The sequence below is a fragment of the Crocodylus siamensis genome, chromosome 1 (genome assembly GCF_052110815.1).
Source record: "Crocodylus siamensis isolate JL-2025a chromosome 1, ASM5211081v1, whole genome shotgun sequence".
Classification (NCBI taxonomy): Eukaryota; Metazoa; Chordata; order Crocodylia; family Crocodylidae; genus Crocodylus; species Crocodylus siamensis.
In genome coordinates, this window is record NC_143395.1 from 921887 (window position 1) to 945254 (window position 23368).

The 23368-nt window shown below is 50.3% G+C and overlaps 1 protein-coding gene across 2 annotated transcripts in view; it reads left to right on the plus strand.

Annotated features, from left to right (window-relative positions):
• ZNF395 (zinc finger protein 395) overlaps window positions 1–16684 on the plus strand; it is a 31461-nt gene extending 14777 nt beyond the window's left edge. For both annotated transcript variants that reach the window (XM_090023973.1, XM_090023890.1), the window contains 6 exons: window positions 2748–2983; window positions 4458–4558; window positions 6814–7072; window positions 8357–8449; window positions 8841–8944; window positions 10680–16684. In XM_090023973.1, coding sequence (XP_089880099.1) covers window positions 2748–2983; window positions 4458–4558; window positions 6814–7072; window positions 8357–8449; window positions 8841–8944; window positions 10680–10791 — 905 coding nt within the window. In that variant the 3' untranslated portion in view covers window positions 10792–16684. The remainder of the gene's footprint in view (window positions 1–2747; window positions 2984–4457; window positions 4559–6813; window positions 7073–8356; window positions 8450–8840; window positions 8945–10679) is intronic.
• The last annotated feature ends 6684 nt before the right edge of the window (window positions 16685–23368 follow it).

The window sequence follows — 23368 nt, forward strand, 5'->3', positions numbered from 1 at the left end:
TGGTTAAAACAGGAGTTGTTTGACAGTAGCCTGGTGCACTCTGGGAGCTCCCACCATACTCTCTGTTAGTGATGTCACACTCGCCGCAGAACTCGGCTGTGGAAGGGAGCCAGTGTTTGGGTGCAGGGACAGAGAGAGGCAGCTGGAGCTTTCCAGGCTGGTATTCCTAGACCTAAGGAGAAGCAGTAATTTGGCCTGAAGGCTGTGCTGTGGGGATCGGGATCAGCTGAGCCATGGCCATCTGTATCCATAAGGATGGGGCATGATCATCCATCTAGGGGAAGAGGAGGCTAGATGGGGGTTACTGCCCTGGCTCTCCTGAGCCCATGAGGCTGCAGACATTCCCTTTGCCCTTCATGGGGAGGGACAGAGCAAGGTTTCTAAAGGGCTTCCCTCTTTCTTTTAGCATTGCTTCTGGCTTGGCTCTGCCCAGCTCTGGCCATCTGTTCTTCAACCAGCAGCTGCTTCTCAGCAGTGGAAGATGGAGCTGTTTGTTTTAGCTGCAAAGGGGAAGCAGAGCTTAGTGTTGCCTGTACACTGCTGGCCTCAAGTGGCTTCCCAGTGACGTGGAATAAGATAGGGAAGGACCTAAAACCAGGGGAAGCGGGCTCTGGAGACCAGGGGTAGTTGACTCTTTGGATCTGATCTGAGAAGATGGGCTCAAGGGGCTTCCTCTGAAGGATCTTGGCCCCTGGAGAAGTCTTTACTTTGCACATGCTCAGTGCAGCTGAGGTGTGCAGCTGGCTAGGGAGGGCTGGGCAGGAGGAGGCCACCTCCCAGAGCAGCAGGTGCTGTGTCTGACCTGTGCCTGCCCTGTCTGGACTGAGGGGACATAGGATATTGGCAGCTGACAGGTGTTGTCCTGTCAACTAGATTGGGATCTGATTCCCCCTTCCTTGGGCAAGTCGGATAACCTCTGCACCTCAGTTTCCCCATCTGTGAAACATGACCCATGGCCAAGAAGTATTTTATTATAGAAGTGCTAAGTGCTGTTGTACTTCCCTTGGCTTGTGTTCTCTAGTATTCGCCAGCCAAAAGTTTGCCAACACCATGCAAAGAGCACGTGCACACAGTGTGGGGGAAGAGTCAGGGCCTGATTCTGATCTCATGCTGCATTAAACACGGGTTGGGTGAGATTTGGCTCCAGGTTATGTTTTGAAGGGGGAAATGCCAGGCACCGTGCTGGCCCCCACTGGCCACAGGCTTTCTGTGGTGGTGCTGTAGCATGTCATGGTGTGTGGAAGATAGCAGCAGAGAGCATTGGGGTATTTCCTGGAGAGGGATCTTAGTGGAGCCTCACCACGTGACCCCCTGGATGTTTAGGTCTGGGTGTCATGAGCAGAGGAGAGTAGGACTGTGGCTTGAAGAGCTGAATTCCTCCAAAATCAGGGTGCTCAGGTCCTCCCCTTTCTCTCATCCTGAATCATTCACCCAGATTATTAGGCTTAATAGAATGGGCTGAACAAGCTGAGAACAGAAGGAACTTGCTTTCCAGATGGGAGCGTTGTGCTGAGAGCCTGGGCTCAGTTACTGGCACGTGTCGGGGGAGCTGCATGTCGTCCTGAGCTGCTGGCCTAGTCGGGAGGCCACGTGTTCCCAGAGAGGGAAGGGGGTGTCCCCTGCCCTCCCTCACCATGTATGGCAGGTTGGCAAGACCTGTTCCAGGAGACATGGACTCGGGAGCACTGAGCGGCCAGCTAGCTCCCTTTTATAGCAGCAGCCCCATTCCTGAGGAGTCACCGGGATCAGGGTGGTTAAAAATAGGAGCCTGCAGCCGTGGGAAATGTGTACGCCCTGCCGCCAGGGCTGGCGCAGGCTTGCTGTCTCCTCTCAAGGGGCCAGAAGGTTGGGTCTCTGCCATGGGGGCCCAGCTCAGCTGGGAGAGATGGGAAACAGAAATGGGATGAAAGCAGAGCCGTCGGACTTTCCTGCTAGAGTTACAACCAAGCTCTGCCAGGAAAGGTCCTGTGCAAGGGGAAGCGGTGCCCTTGAGTCTTGCTGGGTGTCCCTGAATAGTGCCACTGCCTTTGTGCCCACAGGGAATAACTTGTTGCATTAGAATCTCTTATCTGCCATCTGGGGACAAGCTTGTCTTCAGGTGCATTGTGCATCTGCACCTCGGGGAGTGAATCTCCATGTCAGCCCAGTTCTGGCTGGGCCAGTGCTGACATTAGAAAGGCCTCACCATAGATATTCAGCCTGGCTGCCGGCATCCTGGCCAGGACCTGTAGGTGCAGAAGCATTGGGGAGGGAGGAGGAAACTTCCCTCTCATCTTTCAAGCGGATGCTTGTGAGGCAGGTGCTGTTATCCTTGCTCACCAGAAGGGGATGCTGGGGCAGAAGGAAACAGCATGACTTGCTCAGGGCCTGCAGTGAATCACTGACAGAGCTGAGGCTGGAACCCCGACTCCTGGTTCCCAATCTGGAGCACAGTGGGGAGAAGGGGGCACTTGACACATGCTTTTTTTGATCCTCAGGCCTTTTGCTTGCACTGTGGGCCCACGCTTCCTGTTTTCATTGTGGCCACATTATCCTTAGTGCAAGTGTTGTGAGTTCTCTGTGCTTGATCCTCAGAGGAAGCGAGTCTTCTGCAGGGCCCAGCTCTTTGGGTTGATTAGTAGACACCCAGCCTTACTGCTGGAGGCCCGTGGTCCAATCCCAACTGGTGGCCACAGTGCAGACAGGCTAGGGAAGGTCAGGGGGTTATCTGCTGGTTTTAATGCCTATTCTCTTCCCTCTTGGCTCAGCATCCCGAGCAACCTGTGACTCATGGAAGGAGAGTGGTGACATCTCGGACAGTGGCAGCAGCACCACCAGTGGGCACTGGAGCGGAGGCAGTGACATCTCCACCCCGTCACCCCCACACCCTGAAGCCAGCCCAAAGTACTCCAGTGAGGCTTTCAGCTCCTCGCAGGCTGACGAGGGCTTTGAGATGGACTCAGATCCCTTTCTCCTTGATGAGCCTGCCCCACGAAAGAGAAAGGTACTGAGGGCAGGAGGTGCAGGGAGGCCTGGCCTGGGGTGGCAGTGGGGATGGAGAGTGAGGTGGGTTAGATTCTGCTCTCTGAGCACCTGATCCTGGGGTCTGAGCTGGGAGCTGCACTGGGGAGTGAAACTGGCTGGGGAGGTCTCTTGTACAGGTTTTGCAAGCCATCCCTTGAGGGGAAGGAGCTGGGGGTGGGAGGTGGGAATGGAGGTACAAAGCGGCAGGTGGGACCAGATGACAGGCCAAGGGGTCAGCTGCCTCTCTCCTTAAGTCTGGTAGCAGCACAGACTTTGACTTTCTTGTTCAGTCAGCTGCACTCCCCACTCTGCCTGATGTTCAAGCCAGAGCAGGGAGCCAGGCACCAGCCAGGACAGTGCTATACGCACCCACTTAGGCTATACTGCAGTGGAATTGCAGTTACCCACAAAGCCCCTCTGCAGCAGCAGAACCCTCCACTCTGCTGGCAGAGCTTCTCTCATCTGTGCCAAGTGGAGCAAGGCCTCTGCCTTCCCAGAGTGCAGGTTGCGCCTTGGGGTACATCTCCTTTGTGGAGGTGGATAGACAGGGGCATGTACATGCTGGCAGCTGCTGGTGATCACCAAAAGTGTTTCTGGCTGAAGCCGGTGAGTGCAGACACAGCCCTGAGCTGCTGCTTGGCTCAGGTTTTCTTTGTTCTTTGTGCACAAGTGCCAGGTGGAGCAGGGAGCATTGATCAGGGGACAGCAGGCCAGGCCCTATGAGGAGAGGCTGAGGGACCTGAACCTGTTCAGCCTCCAAAAGAGAAGGCTGAGGGGGGGTCTAGTGGCCTGTTACAAACTAGTCAGGGGGGACCAGCAGGCATTGGGGGAGTCCCTGTTCCCCCGTGCACTGCCAGGAGTGACCAGGAATAACGGTCACAAGCTGGTGGAGGGTAGCTTTAGGCTGGATATCAGGACTTCACGGTCAGGTCAGCTAGGATCTGAAACCAACTTCCAAGAGAAGTGGTGCAGGCTCCTACCCTTCGGGTTTTTAAGAAGAGGCTAGATGAACACCTTGCTGGGGTCATTTGACCCCAGTACTCTTTCCTGCCATGGCAGGGGGTCGGACTAGGTGATCTGCTCAGGTCCCTTCCGACCCTAGAAACTATGATTATTGGAGAGGCTGAGGGGAAAGACTGTGGCCAGCACATGGATTGGATACCAGCTGCTGGGTAGATGGAAGCCAGAGGGAGGAGGGGGCAGGATTGAGGCAAGGAAGTAGAGCCAGAGACCATCCCTGTCTTCCTCTGTTCCCTTCTTATGCCTGGATGGAGCTTGGTGGTTCTGGGGTTTGACAGGGACAGGGAGAGCAGGGAATGTGTGTTGGAAAGATGGGTCCAAGCCACATCCTCACGTGGCACATTTTCCTTGGGCCAGGTCTTTATTACAGGGGCTGCTCTCTGAGCTGGGCTGGGGAGTGACGTCCCTGTGACATGGGCCTGTCTTTCTCCTAGAACTCTGTGAAGGTGATGTACAAGTGCCTGTGGCCGAACTGTGGTAAAGTGCTGCGCTCCATCGTGGGGATCAAGCGTCATGTCAAGACCCAGCACCTAGGGTAAGGCCTGCAATGCCAAGAAACTTGCAGAACCCAATTTAGGCTGGTGCCAGGCAGAAGGAGGAGTTCAGAGGAGAGGGAGGGGGCAGTCAGTGGTGGAAAAGTCTCTCTGCAAGGGAAGGGATAGCCTCCCACCCATTGCTTCATGTCTCTAAAGCTCCTGGCACAACAAAAAAAAACAGTGGGGAGGGGGGCAGAGACCAGCTTGCCAGTGACCTGACAGTTTCCTAGCCAGCAGCACAGACAATCATGTGGCTCATACGCTGTCTAGCCAGCTCTGAATTCCCAGTCTGAATGACTAGGTGCCTGACCGCAGGGACAACTAGGGGGCCTTTGGTGTGACCCAGAGCCAGCCTTGAATACATAGCAAGACACCTTCATTTCTCTGCTACATCAGCCCTATGCTTGGTACGGTTGACCCCTGGTTCTCTTTGGGACCTTTGGACAGGTTGATATGCAAATAAATAGTATAATGTAATATAAGAATACATTAAAAATAAAGAGGAGCTCCCCTCCTCCCCTTGAGGAGCAGAGATTGGAGGTACTACCTGCTTACAGGGCAGTTAAAATGGACCTCTTGGGAGAAGGGTGTCTTTCTGTGACAGGGAAAGCACTTTGGAAGCGGGTAAAGCTAAACCACACTCTTCATGCAGAATACGAGTGGCTACACCAGTGCAAAATGGCTGTCACACTTGGAATTCATCCCTGAGTTGATTGCACAATAGCTTCCCCGTGCAGACGAGCCCTCAGCTCTGTGCTTTCATAAGCAAGTGAAACAGTGGTTCTCAACCAAGACACTGCAAGGACATGCCAAAGGTGCTGCAACGCTGGTATTATCAGCTCTGGCATGGGGTGGAATTGCCCTGTGCACCCCTTTTTTCAGGAAGTATGTCAGAGCTGAACTGAGAAGCAGCTGCAACAGAAAGGCACACTGCCTGCGTTTCATAGATGTCTAGATTTCATAGACATTAGGGCTGGAAGGGACCTCGGGAGATCATCGAGTCTAGCCCCCTGCCCAAAGGGCAGGAAGTCAGCTGGGGTCATAGGATCCCAGCAAGAGAAGCATCCAATTTACTCTTGAAGGTGTTCAGTGTAGGTGCTTGAACCACCTCCGCTGGCAGACTGTTCCAGACCTCGGGGGCTCGGACAGTAAATAAATTCTTCCTTATGTCCAGCCTGAAACGGTCTTGCAGGAGTTTGTGACCGTTCGACCTCGTCATCCCTTGATTGCGTTATGGCAGCAGGCAAACCGTTTCTGCTGCAGCTCTCCAGTTTGGTCCCAGTGGGCCTCCTGAAAGGGAGGTGTGCAGTGCAGTTCTACCTGCTGGCAGCAGCATTTACTTCCAAGCTGCCACTGCCACAGGATGAAACTCCACTGAAGTCAAAGAGCTGTAGTTGCTCCGTTTGACTGTGGTTGTTTGTGGGGTGTTGGGGCCCCCTAGCGGAGATGTACAGTTGATTGTTTGGCTGTTGCATAGGTGCAGGCCGGGACGGGTAGGATACTGGAGAACCGTAGCTCTATTTCCTGTCAGTCAAGAGCCCCAAATAAAGAATAATCAATTTTCTGCTCCAGGCAGATATCTTCTAGCTGCCACCACTGGCCATCATGATATAGATGTGAGGGGCAGCCTCTGTGTGGCCCATGACAGATCGGGAAGGGAGCAGGGAGCACAGCCCAGATAGGGCAGGGAGCAGAAAGCAGAGCAGCAGATGGGGCAGGGGAGAGGGATTGGAATGGCATTGGGGGTGGGTGCAAGGGTACGCCTGCCAAAAAGGTTGGCTCCACAACCACAGATACTGACACGAGCCACAGGGTGAGCGGCACTTTGGAGTTGGGTAAAGCCATAGGATGATATAGGGAGAGGCTCCTTCAGACCGGAGCAGGACATGCAGAAGAAGCCAGCATCCCATCCAGCCTTGCAGAAATTGCAGCCTAGGACTGAGAGGCTGGGTCAGCAGGGCAGCTTTCTGCCTCAGCAATAACTTGCCTGCTGTCTGAGGCATAAGAACATGCTTGGTTGATCTGGACACCAGTTCCTTTTTGATACTTCCATGGAATCTTTAGTTGCAGCTGGGCGGAAAAGGCCTTTGAGAGCAAAGCCCCAGGTACTGTCTGCACAGGGAATGAGCTTGAGACCTGGGGAGAGCTTTAGCCCCTGAGGTCATAGATCTGAGTACTGGCACCTTCCAGACATGATGGAGAGGGGGTGGTGTTTGCCAGGATTAATGATTCTCATCCTCTTAACTAACTGCAGGGATGGTGCAGACTCTGACCAGAGAAGGAGGGAGGAAGACTTTTACTACACTGAAGTGCAGGTGAAAGAGGAGGCTGCTCCAGAGTCTGCCCCCAGCCCCAGCTCTGCATCCTCACCCATTATCATCCAGCAAGCTCTGGCCAAGCCGGAGACCCTGGTGTTGGAACAGTCCACGTTGGAGTCTCACCTGCCAAGCGGTGCCCTCAGCCAGTCTGCCCCCAGTTCCTTCTGGCATATCCAGGCAGATCACGCCTATCAGGTATGTTGGGTTGGCCAGTCAAAGAAACAGAATGGTGTGGTGGCACCTGGCATCTTCCTTTGTAGGGTACCTTTGCCTTCACATGTCTTGACAAGACTTAAAACCCTACTAAAAAACAGTTGGAGACTTGCAGACTCTTTTGGACCATATTAGATCATTTGTCCATTGAGTTCAATGTCATGCCTTTTGCAAGGAGCAGTGCCCAATGCTTCAGGGAGAATAATGCATCTCACCAGTTGTGCATGGCAGGGGCTAGGGAATCTACCTCTGGACCCCAGCAGAGTGTCCAGAGATGTTTTGACTCCAAGTGATGCTGTGGCTGGCATTGCTACCAATGTTAGGAGTCTTGAAAGAATCGAACATAGCTGCAGACTCTGACTCAACTTCCTGATGCAGGGAGTTCCCCATCTTGGCTGGGGGACACATGAAGGGTTTGCTTTTGCTGGTTCCACATGTCCTGCCCTTAGTTTTGATCTAGCTTTCCCCAGTACAAAACAGGGTGAGGGGGAACTTCATAATGCCTTGTAAATATGTGCAGCATTGTCCTTGTGCCCATGAAATGCTACCCCTGACTCCTTTGTTCAGAATACCAACAGATCTCTTTGGCTGTCCTCTGTAAAACCTCATCCTTCCCTTGCTGCGGGAACTGCCATTCTCTAGTTTCCAGTGGTGGCAGCCCTGGAATTAATTCTTTTGCCAGAATGCAGCATGCCCCTCTCTCCATAAATAACATGCCTGTTTCAATTTTATCTGCCTACAACAGTTGTACTGCATTAACAACACAAGTTTAGTTAAAGTGGTACATCTTCCCCACATATATACCCTTTGTGGATGCCAGTTTGCCACTGTGGGTGCATTTGTATCAGTACATCTTATCCCTAGATGGGAAAGGGAATAGCTACCCTGGAAGAAAGTACCACTGTAGCCTCTCCCCATGGCAGGGCTTGGGATAGTAACTCTACATCACTAATTATTATATTCCTACCCAGCAAAGAAGCCCCAGTCTCTGCTGTGATCCCTAGATGTTCTAATAGTACACACCAAGGAAGGCTGCTGTGCATATCCTTTCCTGGATAGTTTGGCAGCTTGCTCCGAAAGGAAAGATGATGCAGTCTTCCTGAGGTTGGGACACTAGCCATGGAGGTGATAACAAGCCTGAGGGGGGTTAGTTTCTGCCTGGAGGCACTCCAATTGTGCTGGAGCAGTCCCTGTAATCATAAATGTTGTTTCTCTAAAGGGTTCATCTGAAATCACTAATCCGTGTCCCCCCTCTGCCTTCTCTAGGCCTTGCCATCGATTCAGATTCCGGTGTCGCCACACATATTCACCAGCATCAGCTGGGCTGCGGCCACCTCCACCATCCCTTCCCTTTCCCCGGTGAGTCCTGCTGTCTGGACACCTGCTTTTCTCACAGCCCCTTCAGGAGGGGCTCGGGGCTGTGGGGGTGGAGGAGAAAGGGTTAAAGGGGACACAAGTTAGCTTTTGTCACTGCCTGGCTTTCAGAGGCTAATGATGCTGCCTGAGTGTCAGGGGTGGCAGGTCAGATCTCTGCCTTATCACCTGCTTCTTATCACTGCCGCAGTTGTTGTCTGAGCTTGGCAGGAGGGATGTTCATCCTTCAGCAAAACTGGTCTCCAGAGGCTTCTAGCTAGAGAGTCTAGACTGAGTCCACCTGGCTGGTAGGGCCTCTCCACCCTAGTAGCAGAGAGGGAAGACTACACAGCTGGTTTGCGTGTGACGTGACTCTGGAATTAACTTTCCCATGTAGGTTCGAAGCCGGTCACTGAGCTTCAGTGAACACCAGCAGCCGACGCCAATGTTGAAGTCCCACCTGATCGTTGCTTCTCCTCCCCGGGCACCCAGTGGCACTAGGTAAGAGTCTGCAAGGGTTGGGACCATGCACTCTTACCCCAGAAATAAGTAGTGAAGGATGAGCAACTGCACACATTCAGCTGGGTGTCTAATGTGAAATACAAATGCAGTTGTAGGAAGTAGGGATGAGAACCCAGGACTTTCCAAGGGCAGTGCCCTAAGCACTGGGCTAAAGAGGCAGGCTTGTGATCCACAGTGGGGTTTATCACAGCTCAGCCTCCTCTCAGTGTCCTTGTCTCCAAATAGGCCTCATCAGTCGAGCTATCTTATTCTTACATGAAAAAATAACAGAGCAACCTGATGTACCTACTATCCATCAGGGAGGCAGATGTAGCAGAGAACACTTGCCTCATTATATGGGGCATAAGGTCCATGCTCATGATCTCCACCATGCTGAGTGCTGCTCTGTGGGAGAATTACTCTTGATCCTGTAACGAGGTAGTAATACATTTAGGAAGCCAGGTGCCTTTGGCCTGCCTGTTATGGAGTCATTCCTCTGTGGAAGCCAAGGTTGGCCCATCCATGTTTGAGAAGCCATGTGAGGTTCTCCTACAGGGCCTCCCACAACCACCCAGAGGCTCCTGTTGCTCAACTGTTCCATGCATAAGGGTCTCTTGTTCTCCTTTGCCCCTTTCTGCCTTTTAGAAAAAAAAATGACTTTCCTGCTGCAGTCTCAGCTGAGCTGTGCTCTGTATAAATAGCCACCACCCACTGATCCTATCTTGGACTTCAAATCTCTGGAGACTCCAGCCTTCAACTGGAATCTTTAGACCTCTCATCCATGCCATATCTGGCTAGTTAACACCAGGCTCCAACTTGTTCCTGTTCCTCATCCTCTTTGCTCACTGCCCTGCCTGAAATATCTGTGTCCAAGTATTTAATAACCAGAGAAACTGTCTGTTACTTCCCTTCCTAGTAATTCTGATGCAGTGCAGTACAGGGAAAGAAGGGGGTAACTGTTCCACGTCAGAGGCAGTCACATTTCAGTGGCAGGTGACTCAACACTATGTACAATTTGCCTCGTGCTTTGTGACTTCAGCTTGAAAGGTTGTATTATTTTGTTGCATTACAAGAACCCTTAGCAGCTCCAGCTGAGGCAAAGAGTCCCTGTCATGGTAGTGCCTTATGCATATAATAAGAGATGCCCCCTACCCCCAAAGAGCTTATAGTCTGAATAAACAAGAGAAATAAAGACTGGGAGAAAGGAAGTCATCAGATCCCCATGTATAGATAGTTCTGCAGACAGAGCAGGGTGTTCTCCCTCGGAGAGGCTGAGCTGAAGTCCAGGATCTTTGAATCAGATTGTGTGCACCCAGCTAGAGAAGCGGAGAGTGGCAGAGCTGGGAACTGATCCTAGATCTCAAGAGTCTCAGTCCAGTGCCTAGATTTTAAGACCATCTTTTTTCTATATCAAGGACTATAATAGTGAAACATAAGTGACTGGAATTGCTGATTCTTAGTTGAGAGCGAGCCAGAAATACACAAACCCTGTCGGTTTTCATTTCCAGTGTGCTTGGGCTTTCTCGGTAGCCTGACAGCCCTTTGACTTGGGATTGTAGAGGCTGCAGGATAAGGGAAGAGCTGGTATTGGCAGTCTCGCCCATGTTTCTGTAGTGTGTTCTCCAGTGCTTTGTTCAGCTTTCTTCAGCTGAATCCCAGCTTTGCTCTGCACAGCAAATGCCCTTTTCTCCCTGATCTCTGTAATACTATTGGCATTCTTTCATTTCTATTGCAGAAAAGTTCGTGGCGAAGCCAAGAAGTGCCGTAAAGTTTATGGCATTGAGCACCGGGACCAGTGGTGCACAGCCTGCCGATGGAAAAAGGCCTGTCAGCGATTTCTGGACTGAGCGCACAGACACTTCAGGGGTTTGGAATCTCGCCCTCTCTCTCTGCTGAGAACACCCAAAGTCCGTCATTGCTGCAACCAGGGACCTTGGAGGGATCTCCTGCAGCTTCTGCAGAGACCTCTAGAGCTGCGTGTAAATTCCAAGTTCTGTATATTGTACATCTGCTGGGTTTATTATTTTTTACATTTTCCATGGGATTTTCTGTTTTACAAAAGTTAAGAAAAATCCTCCCTTTTTATAACAGAAATAGTGGAGGGGAAAGAAAGGAAGCAGGCTGTTTGGTGGTCATGAGAGATTTTTGGTTGTCCAGGGACCAGAGAACTTCTTATTGATCTTCTAGGTCATCTGTAAAGTCTCCTGAACTTTCAGGTCAAAGGTTGGGGCAAGGAGGTGAAGAGCATCTCTTCACCTTACTTTAGTAGCTGAAAAGCTCAAAGTCCCATACTCTTTAAAGGGACACTGTCAAAATGACAATCATAGCTTAAAAAAGAAAATGACCTTCATGTGTTACCAGTAACGCCTTTGATTAATAAATTTGAAGTCCTTACCTTTGCTGTTGGTCATTAATGTTGCAGTTACTTTTTTCACCTCAGTCAGTAGGTAAAACTAGATTGCTGTATGTCAGGTCTGCTTTGCTTCCTGATTTATATGTGTTTTGATGCAGTTGCAGGTAAAGAACCTCCAACATCCTTTAATGGAAAAAAAGCATTCAGAAGCAAAACTTAAATATTTCTTCTCTTAGATTTGGTGGTTTTACCAAGAACTGTTTTGTTTACTTCTTCGAAGAACACAAATTTTAGGTCTAGCAGTGTCCCTTTAAACTCAGGCAAATTATTATTTAAAGTCAAATACTTCTTCCTGAAAGGTCAGCAGAAAGGACTCAGAAAGGTGCTGCCTTAGCCTGGAGACATGGATTTTGTATGGATTTAGGCACCGATTCAGCGAAGTGCTTATGTACATGTTTAAATCCTACCAAAATCCATGGGGTCTTAAGCAGATGCTTCATGAAATGGGATGGTTTGCATGCTGGAAGCCAAGTGCATGCTTATATTATTTGCTGAATCAGTGGCAAAACAGGGAGATGTCATAAAATCCCAAATTGTGGAGGGAAATCGAAGCATGTCTGAACTCCGCTTCCTGGCTTTTATCTTTTTATCCCATTCATATTATCTTTACAAGATTCAAATATTTCTGGTTTTTGTCATCATGAATAATTTACTTGCCCTGGGAAGTAAATTGGACCCTGATTGCTGTTTTCTAACTTACAGTCATCTAATTTAAGTGGAGTGACTCCTGATCTGCGGGTTTAAATGAGGGGAGTCAAGTGCCAGGAGTCTATTCAGAAGTTGGGGGAGGAAGTGGAGGAGAAAAACCAAGGCATGTAAAGATGTCTCTGTTCTGGAGAAGGGCACTGCTTATCTCAGAACTAGAAGTCGGGTCTGGTTTCATGTTTTTGGTCTTTTGTTGTTTACTCGTGACTGATCAGCCATTCATAGGAAGTGCAGTGTCACTGCCAAGCAAACAGGATGCTAGAAGCAGTGTCTCCCATCTCCGTCGCTGTGCGGCCTGGAGCACAAAAGACAAGGAGTTTTGTTTCAGACCTCACCATTCTGTGTCCTGCGGGCGTTTCCATCACCAAATCCTGCCCTGGACATGCTGGTGCAAGCGGGTATAGGCTGTGACACTGCTCGGAGGATCCCATGATGTTGTTCTGGTTGAGTGCAGTGGGGGGCACAGACATGCTTCGGCACAGTCACTAAGGAATCGTGATTTCTTTTAACAGGGGAAGAAATGTCTCTGTTACTAAAGCCATTCAGGTCCCCACACCCTGATGCAGAGAATCCTGGTGCTGTGATGTCTTGTATAAATGCGCAGTGGCAGCTATGCACGAGCCAGGAGGTCTGCTTTGTGCATAATTTGACGGCAGCGAGATTTGGGGTTTTTTACGATCAGGGTGGGGTGGGAAGGGCTGGGCGGACTTTTTGCTGCATTTTTGATAATCAGAGGCCATAAACTACAGACCTCAACCCAAGGGCAGGCGGCTATGGCAGGAATGAACCTGGCATATTTTTAAGGACCATTTGATTGACTAAACTTTCCTTGTAAAAGCAAATCATCTGACCGGGAAGGTATTATTTTCTCATGAGTTCACGTGAACCCTTTTGTTAAAGGGGTGGGCGGGGCACTCAGAGGGGTTTTTATATATATTATTGGTGCTTGTTGACCTTTTTTTGTAATTTTGTACATATATATAGTATATTGGTTAAACCCGGTCTTCTCTTCAGTGTTAAACTGGCGATTGCCAAATTGGCTTGTGAGAAACAGGAACAAAGTGAGCTCATCTCCCTGTTTTTTACCTAGTCTGGTAGGTCTTGTAGCCAGGTCTGGTCCAGAACAATCAAGTTCTCTAGCTGGGAGCGTACAGCCTTTTTCAAAGTCCACTGAAGACCCTGGTGGTCTCTCTGTTGACTTCAGAGAGCTCTGGCTCAGCCTCTCTCTCAGGGAGAGCACCCTTCATCACCTTGGTCCCCTCCTCCGCTTTGTTCTTATCCTACAGACCACCATGCAGGGCTAGGAGAGTGAAAAATGCCAACTTGGAGAAGTGCATTCTGGAAGCAGGCAAGGTGTTGGACTGATCTGTGCAGGTCATTGTAAAAGAAAATCCATATGAACCATTTAACACCTCTGCAGGACTTCACCGTTTACTAGATTAGGAGCAAGTTTGCAGAATTGGTTCCAGATGTGCCTGTCTCAGCTGCCCCATTTGGAGAAAGCCACAGTGGATGCTGTTTATTGAAGCTGCCATTTAATGAGCCAGGATTGTCCTTCCCAGTAGGGATGGTATGTCTGAACCTTGTTAGGGGAAGGACTGAAAAACCAGGCAGTTCTAAAATATATTCAGTTTATTTCTTCTTCATATAATTTAATGGTTGGTATTAATCAACCATTGCATGAATCCAAAGCAACTTTTAAAAAGTCTACAAATTTCCGAAATGCTTTGTTTTCAGGTGGACAAGGTTCTCTGGGGAAATGTGATGTCTTTTATTAGGCCTAGTAAATAGCTGGAAAAATCATTCTGGTGGTGTTAGTGTGCTCTCCTGGGTAGAATAGAAGCCAAAATGCAAAATGCAGGTCTGTGAAAATGCAAACGCGTGGCAGTAAGGTTCACAGGGAATGGGAGACAACAGGTGTGAGAAGGTAGTTGGAAGGGGGAGAAGGTGATAGAATCACCTTCAGGTGGGCTTCATTACTTCAGTTTCATCACCCAGTGGCAGCATCCTGGTTATTTATAAATGTGTTATTCCAGGCACCCGGGGCCCAATCTTGTAGTCTTTTCTTAACTCAGTGCCCCCTCCCCTCTTTTGTCTTCATGACTGCAGTGGAACTCTTCAGGAGAGAAATACCAGGAGGGTCATTTGTGTAATTCTAATTTTGAGCTATTAGCTTGTCCCTGATTAGAGACAGCTGTAGTTTACACTGCAGTTTTTCTTTCAAGATAGTAGCTACATCCTTTCCACCGCATAGGTTAAATTGCAAAAGAAAGCCCATTGTCAGATTCCTCATGGCCTATTCCAGTGGTTCTTAACTTTTTCAGGACAAGGCACCCTTTCACCATTATTGTGATATGGTGGTATCCCTGGTTGTTGATCCTGCCTCAGCTTCAGTGCTTCACAACAGGGTTCGGCTGCCTCCAGATAAAATTGCCCTGTGCCTGCTACACAGCCAGACCACAGAGAGCTGTGGCAGGGATGTACACTCCTGCTGCATTGGGCTCTGATCGGCCTAAAGCAGGGAGGAGCTGTCTTGTGCTGCTTCGCCCTCTCCAGTCCAGACCCTCCTGCACGCCTCTCAAAAACAAGATGTCACGAGGAGAACTGTCTTTGTTGCAGCACCCATGAGAACCACTGATTTCTGCTCTATAGACACAGGCCAGGCCTGCAAATTCATCGTGTTTCCTTCATTAACATTATAAAAAGATAAAAGCTGACCAGGCTCATTGCCTGAAGTCCAAATTTTGTTAACTATTTCTCAGTTCCCTGTGTCGCCTGTCTCAGTTTTGGCAGTGAGAGGAGTGCCTCGCTCTTATTTTTCATTCTGGTATCTCTCTATCTAAGGTACATAAAATGCCAAGCTACTGTAATATCTGAATGCCTTGCAGTCTTTTAAGGTATTGATTCTCACAGTGCCCCACAGGAAGGGTAGTACTGTTCCTATATTGCCAACAGAGAGGTGAAGCAAAGAATAACTAAGGGCTGGATTATTCTAACAGTGGTTAGGTGCCTAAAGATGCAGATGGGTGCCTAGTGAGATTTTCAAAGCCAGCTCAGCACTTCACTGGATATATTCCCATCTCTGTCCCACCTGCACAGCTGGAGGAACAGGGACCGTGGGGCCCTCTTCCTTGCTTAGGAACCTACAATTCATAAGGTTGATCTGGATCACTCAGGAAATTTCAAGCAGCCGTCCTGGCTCATGGGTGCTGATCCATGATCCTGTGAGCCTCTTCAAGGTTTAGTCCTTAATAACTGGTGTATAGCACTGGACAATCCAGAGGGTTCGTCCCAAACATTTTAGTGTGTCTTTTATATATATTCTAAAGATCAGTTTTTCACTGGCAGAAGATTGGGTTTTTTTAAAAAAAAATTACATTTTGCTTTTGTTAAAGGTGATTTTTTAAAAAAAGTGTAAATGATTTTGGAATAAGCAGTCAACTGTAAAAGCATGCAGTATACATTATTCCCTCGATAAGCTGCACAAACTCTCAGCCGGAGGGGAACGTAGAATCGATCTGTTGTCGATGTAGCAAAGGAGTGTGTGGGATGGGGGCACATACCACTAACACACACTAAATACAGTCCACCGGCTTTTTTTCCCCCCAGCCTGCAGCACCTCTGGCTGGATACAGAGCAGTTTTTTTCAATGCCTCATCCCGAAATTAATAGCACTTAATTCGTTAAAGAGAAAAAGGATTACCTTTACATAGGATTTTTTTTTATATGAGTGCTTTTTGAATGGATTTGAAAGGGGATGAGGAATTTCTATACCTTATTTTGAGGGCTTCTGCAGTACAAATTTAAGAGAAGATAATAGTTCTTGCTTACATCAGTGTTGTTTTGTCAGGGCAGAGGGTTTTTTGCTGGCAAAACTGGTGCAGGTGATTGGTTTTTTAAATACATTTTACATTTTTTTCTAATGTTTGGTTCTTTTTTCCCCTAATTTGTATCACTCTGGTTTCCTAAATTTGGTGGATTTCACTTTTCCTCCTGCTACTTCTTGCCCAGACTCAGGTCTTTAAAACATTTCAAATCTTAAGCAATTCCTCCAACAGTGGGTAACTCTTACCTGTGAGTTCAACTAAGAGACCTCTCCCATTCACACTTATCTGGTCTGGTTGTTTTTTGTACATGTGTATTATGTATGTACATAGGAACCTTGCTACTGGGCACTAATTAGGGACTCTTCTTTATCCCACCTACACACTGTGACACCTTATTCTAGTTCATGGGAAATACCCCTAAAAAAGACATAGCAGTTGTGCTGTATGCCCCTCCCACTCCATCACTCCATACCCCATTGGACTAAAGTCATTAGAAAACGTCACATGGACACAGGACATAACATGATTGATTCTTGGTGAAGTTATGGCACATGGAGGATTGTGAAAGGGACAGGACATTTATTGCCAATAGCCACTCATACGATGGTGACATGTTATCCAGCTTAACGGGGGTATGCGTGTATCAGTGAATTTCTGTCTTGTTGGAGCTTTTTTCAGCTGTCTTCCAAGTATTATTTTTATTGTAAAAAAAATGAAAATGAAAATGTGAAACGTAATTTTTACAGCAGCAATATGAAATATATTTTATAAGAAATAAAACAAAAAGTTGCCTGATATCAGTTCCCTGGTCTCCCCCTTTATTTTCTAGGACAGGTAAAACATATGAGTGTTTCGGCTTTGGTGTTTATTACCTGTTTCGTTCTCTGGACTCTCGCCTTACATTGTTGTACTGAAGTTCTGGTGTGGATGCTTTTCTTTCCAGGAGAGTGCAATTTGTGGCCATGTATGCTTAACTAAGGACTTTCTTGGTACACTGTAGCTTAGGGAAGCCAAGAGACTTGAATGGGAGCTCCCTGATGCTCTGTACTACATTCCCCTTTCCCTCCAGACCCTTCAGTTGGAGCCACGGTGGGCTGTGGGTAGGGTGGCCATAGAGGACAGTCTGGCTTTCTGGTGTTCGGTCCTCTGCTGGATGCTTTTATGTCCACTATTTTTCAGCGCTCTGTTTTTCAGTGCTCAGTGGTGGCCCATCGCCAACACCGCCACGGCCACTTGTGGGAGCTCCCCGCTCGGCCCACTGCCAACACCGCCATGGCCGCTGTGGGACCTCCATGCTCAGGTCGCCGCTGACACCGCCGTGGCTGCTTCTGGGAGCTCCCCACTCGGACACCGCCACAGCCGCTTGTGGAAGCTCCCCACTTGGCCTGCCACCGACACCGCCACAGCCGCTTGTGGGAGCCCCCCGCTCGGCCCAACACCGCCACAGCCGCTTGTGGGAGCTCCCCGCTCGGCCCACCATCGACACCGCCACAGCCGCTTGTGGAAGCTCCCCACTTGGCCTGCCACCGACACTGCCACAGCTGCTTGTGGGAGCTCCCCGCTCGGCCCGCTGCCAACACTGCCATGGCTGCTGTGGGAGCTCCCCACTCAGCCCACCACCGATACCACCACAGCCGCTTGTGGGAGCCCCCCGCTCGGCCCAACACCGCCACAGCCGCTTGTGGGAGCTCCCCGCTCGGCCCACCATCGACACCGCCACAGCCGCTTGTGGGAGCCCCCCAATCGGCCCGACACCACCACGGCCGCTCTCCCCGCTCGGCCCACCACCGACACCGCCACAGCCGCTTGTGGGAGCCCCCCGCTCGGCCCGACACCGCCACAGCCGCTTGTGGGAGCTCCCCGCTCGGCCCACCATTGACACCGCCACAGCCGCTTGTGGGAGCCCCCCAATCGGCCCGACACCACCACAGCCGCTTGTGGGAGCTCCCCGCTCGGCCCACCACCGACACCGCCACAGCCGCTTGTGGGAGCCCCCCGCTCGGCCCGACACCACCACAGCCGCTTGTGGGAGCTCCCCGCTCGGCCCACCATCGACACCGCCACAGCCACTTGTGGGAGCTCCCCACTCGGCCTGCTGCCAACACCACCGTGGCCGCTGTGGGAGCTCCATGCTCAGGTCACCGCTGACACCGCCGTGGCTGCTTCTGGGAGCTCCCCACTCGGCCCACCACCAACACTGCCATGGCCGCTTGTGGGGGTCACCGCTTGCCTTGCCACCGACACCACCATGGCTGTTTCTGGGAGCTCCCCGCCACGACACCTCTGCCACCAACATTGCCACCACTGCCTGCTGTAGCCCATTGTGCCCTTCCAGCCCCGGGAGGTCTGGTGTGGGGCACTATCCTCTATTTTTGAGACACCTTGATAGTTTCATAGTTTCATAGTTTCTAGGGTCGGAGGGGACCTGAGCAGATCATCTAGTCCGACCCCCTGCCATGGCAGGAAAGAGTACTGGGGTCAAACGACCCCAGCAAGGTGTTCATCCAACCTCCTCTTAAACCCCCTCAGGGTAGGAGCCAGCACCACTTCTCTTGGAAGTTGGTTCCAGACCCTAGCCGCCCTGACCGTGAAGTCGCGCCTCCTGATATCTAACCTAAACCTCCCCTCTGCCAGCTTGTGACCGTTATTCCTGGTCACTCCTGGCGGTGCTCGGGGGAACAGGGACCCCCCAATGCCTGCTGATCCCCCCTGACTAGTTTATAACAGGCCACAAGATCCCCCCTCAGCCTTCTCTTGTGGAGGCTGAACAGGTTCAGGTCCTGTCACCTCTCCTCGTAGGGCCTGCCCTGTTGTCCCCTGATCATGCGAGTGGCCTCCTCTGGACCCTCTCCATGTTGTCCACGTCCCTCCTGAAGTGCGGCGCCCAGAACTGGACGCAGTACTCCAGCTGCGGCCTGACCAGTGCTGCACAGAGGGGGAGGATCACCTCCCTTGGACCTTGCTCGAGATGCATCTGTGCATGCAGGACAAGGTGCAGGTCGGCCTTCCTGACCGCGTCCCCACACTGCCGGCCCATGTTCATCTTGGAGTCAATGATGACCCCCAGATCCCTTTCCGCCTCCGTGCTGACAAGAGGGGAGTTCCCCAGCCTGTAGGTATGGTGCCGGTTGTTCCTCCCGAGGTGCATCACCTTGCACTTGTCTGTGTTGAAACCCACCCTATTCTCATCCGCCCACCCTTGTAACCTGTCTAGGTCTGATTGTAGCCTGTTGCAACCCAGGTGTGGGCTTCACACGGGTTGGGGACCATGGGGTACATGAGAACGACGGAGGCCGCCTGCAAAGCACGCAGTCCTGCAGATCCCGTGTCCCATGTCACAGGAACGAAAAATGTGGGCGAAAAACGTTTTGGCTCCAGACAACCGTTTTTCATTCTCCCGTGACTTTGACGTGGCTGAAAAGGGGCTGACAGCCCAGCACCTTCTGCGGGCTGCCAGTCGGGATGTTCCATTCCTGCCGGGCGGGTGGCTCTATTCAACTATTTTACAGGACAAAAAATCCTCGGGGCAACTTTTATATTTCCGGTTGGGCTGAGAGAAACAAATGCCTGGGGGCAGATTTGTGCAATAAACCAATTCGAATTAAAATCCTGAGGGGAGCTCTTCTGATCCCTTCCCCCCCGGAGAAGGCTCAGCCCATGCCCCGCCCCCTCCCCATCCCTCGTAAAGGGGCTCCCCGGGCTCTCCTGGCAGTCCAGCATCCCCAGTGGGACCTGGGGCAAGTTCATCTCCCTGCGTCAGGGGTGACTGTCTGCAGCACCGTTTTCACAGCTCCCTCTGGCCCAGTCGCCGCAGCCACGATTCCCTCAGGGCAAGCTAACGCCAGCGCGGCGCACGGCCGTCCCTCCAGAGCAGCGGCATGTGCCACGTGCTCCCAACAGTCCTGCACGGATGCAGAGCCTTGCTTCCGCCCCAAGCACCTCCTGAAGTCGAGTTGCAAGGTGCGTGGTACTCACTGGGGATACGCACCACGCGAGCCCCAGAATAGACCGGATGCCCTCACCTTTGTGCACTATGCGCAAGCCTTGGCTGGTCTCAAATCGATGGCCAAGAGCCCTTCCTTCGTGTCAACAGGTCTATTTAGATATAAACCCTTTGGATGCTGGAGCTCTTCAAATGGTTGTGTTTGTTCCTGCGTTTTGAACGGCAGGGACTATTGCCTGGTTTTTTTTCCACCCGCTCTGTGGACGGTACGGGGGGCTGGAGAGGAAACATCAAGGATTTCAGCCCTGACTCAGGGGGCAGGGGTCTCCGCTTTTGGGAGACAAATTGGCACATGATGTTTCCAGCACATCTTCTGGAAATCAGATCCCGTTCATGTGTCTTCAGCTGGGCACCCCAAGTTGAAGATCATCCATCCCTTTGGAAAATCTCACGCACCGTGTTGATGCACCAACGCCCAGGTCATTTGGGCCAGGAAGAATAAATTGGTTGCACTGAACATTTTAAAGAGATAATGGATACCTCCTAACAAAATAAAACTGCTTATTTTTAATCGGGCAAACCAAAACCCCCCAAAATATACATTTGCACATGCTCTTTGTTCTATCCTTGGCTCCACTATGGGGAAAAGACATATTTCTTTTACAGGCAACCCCCACTTCACGCCGTTTTGCTATAACGCTCATTTGAAATCGATACCTGATTTCACATAGCACTCGGTGAGTTTTGTTATAACCCTCGCAGTTGCCATCTTGGGTCGTTAAAAACACTTGTAGTCGCCGCGTTGGGTCATCAAATACTTTCGGTTTCGCTTAATGCTTGGTTTTTCAGGAACCTGTTAAGAGCACTCAGCAGGGGTCGCCTGCATGTGATATTAAAAAAAGGGTGTGAGCTGTTGTTTTTTTTCAAATAAATTGTAAGTGATCTATCAGTGTCACAAAACTGAGACTGCTCGAGCCATTTAAAATGAGAAAGCAGTAGAAAACAGTGCACTTTTCTATGTTTCTTATAGTCCTTTAGTATGTGAAAGCCTCCTGCTCTTCAGCGTGTTCAGTGCCACCGTCCTCTGTGAGATCTTCATCGGGGACTGTGACTAAACTGAAGCACAGAAGAAAGAAGTTCAGGGTCGCACTGGAGGTCTGATAGGACAGGGCAATGAACTTGGCTCTCTCTTAAGCCCCCAGCTATCGCTCCAAGTGCTGCAGCATCCCTTCCTTCCTTGTGCGAGGAACAGCCCCGCAGCGCTGCATGGAGGAGCATAAATTAGACGTGGCCAAGGGGAAGTGTCCTACCACCAGCTTCTGGCTCGCTGCTGCATTGCCTTGTCTCTGGGAGTGTTACTCTCTACAATATGATGATTGAATGTCTCTTCCTGTTTTCCAAATTGTCGAGGCAGGAATTCAAAAAGACGCTGTCAGAATAAATATCACATTTAGCCTGCCTTTTTGTTTGCCGGCTATTGTTACAAATATCAGATGGCTATAACTAAGAGAGAAGAGTAAAAAAAAAGTGTTTTTCTTTATTTCCCAATTTATTTACTCAGTGCTTTTGACAGCCTTTCTGTTGGGAGTTGCGTTCATCATTTTCCTGCGCAGTCTGTTTCTGCTGCTGTTTGCAGGTCTTTCCTACCGTGGCCGGGGAGAGAAAATATTTAAAAATAGGAAAATGGAAATGTGAAGCACACATTTTGGCAGGAGGCAGTTAGGGCCAGATATCGCACCTGAAACTATTCACATTTTCACTGACAAACTGTAAGTTGAATTTGTGTTTTTATAGGGCTCATGGTATATAGCAGCAGATCCCCATCAATATACAATTCAAAAAGCAGTCCTGGAAGGTAGTCAAAGCCAACCTTAAGAGTTTCGAAAACCATCAGGACCACCTGAAATGCCACCTGCTGCTTGGCCGGGTCCACGTGTGAAGAACGCAGGGTGAGTACAGGGTTGCGAAGCCTCCAGGATTGCTCTGCAGTCTCCAGGAATTACATATAAATCTCCAGGAGAGTGCTGAGAGTCACCTGGGAAATAAATAATAGGGCATTCGTTAAAAGAAATATTAAATGTCGAATCCAATTTATACGGTAGTCCAGTGGGTTTTTCCAATGTAATAGTCATATTGAAGTCTGTGCACCATAATCCATACCTGATCGAGCACGCAGGCGCATTCGCATCGTGTGTCATGGGCACGCGGGCGTTTCAGAAACCTCCCAGGGTAGGTTCAAACTGAGCTGACAGCCCTAGGTGAGTCTAGCGAAATCGTAACATCCCAGAGCCGCAGGAAGGCCGTTGCTTTCTAGGGAAGCTGTCAGCATAGGACCTCCGCCCCTTAGGGAGGAGGTGATGAGACCAAGGCTTGTGAACACAAGGGAATACGCTGCTGTTGTGCCATTTGTATGAGATTGAAAAGGACAGGAATTGCACACCTGTAGAGAACAGTTGGGTACCACATCAGACATGACAGGAAACAACCACCTCTATGTCTGGCGTAGTTTATGAAGTTAATAAAATCCTAGGACCAGCTCCTCCAGGGTGAGTCAGGTCAGTTCCACTATTGTCCCCAGTTCCCCAGTGGTTCACCTCCCATTACATTCCCAGTGGTGTGCATCTCCTCTTTTTCTACTTTGTTCCCTTATTATAAGCAGCTCTGAGCCTCTGCTGGAAAGGGCAGCGTATCAATCAAATAAAGACATAAATAAACCGGGTTTAAGTTTGGGGCTGAGCCACAAGTCCATGGAAGAGGTGGACTTTTGCAGCCGCAAGGTTGGAAGCGCCATCTAGGAAGGATTGCTGAAACGGGACAAAGGGCCTGAGAGGGGAAAAGGATAATATAGAGACAGCTGAGCACCGTATGGGAGAGAGTACAAAGGGCGGGGAGTGAGCAAAAGTGGTGAAGGAGGTAAGGTAAAGTGAATGAGGAGGGTGACTAGAAGAGAGAGAAAGGGGGAGAGCAGCAAAAGGACCCACAAAGCATAGACCTGGTCTACACTCCCTGGTTTTGCTGGCAAAACTCAGGTTGTGCTGGCAACCGGAGGTGTGTGTCCACATTCAGAGACCCCCTTTGATGGCGGAGTCTCTTATTTCTGCCTGCAGAGAAAAGTTACCTCTTGAAATGAAAGAAGGCCTCTGACACGAGCGTGTGTAGGACCCCTGCACGCTCAACCTTCCCACGCTGCTTATCCTACTTCTCCATACAGCTGCTGAGAGGAGTGGTGTGGAGCCTCCAGAAGTGCATGACTGCGAACATATTTTAATGGCTAAGCCACGGTAGCTGCTATCTGCCTGCAGAGTGCCTACAGGGAGAAGCAGGTACGATTCATAGATTCATGGATGTTAGGGGCTGGAAGGGACCCTGCAGAGTATCAGGTCCAGCCCCCCTGCTCTAGGCAGGAAAACAACTGGGATCGAGTGACCCCAGCAAGGCGGTTGTCCAGTTGTCCAGTCTCCTCTTGAAAACCTCCAGGGGAGGCGACTGCACCACCTCTGGAGGGAGTTTATTCCAGTCTAGACACCCTGACTGCG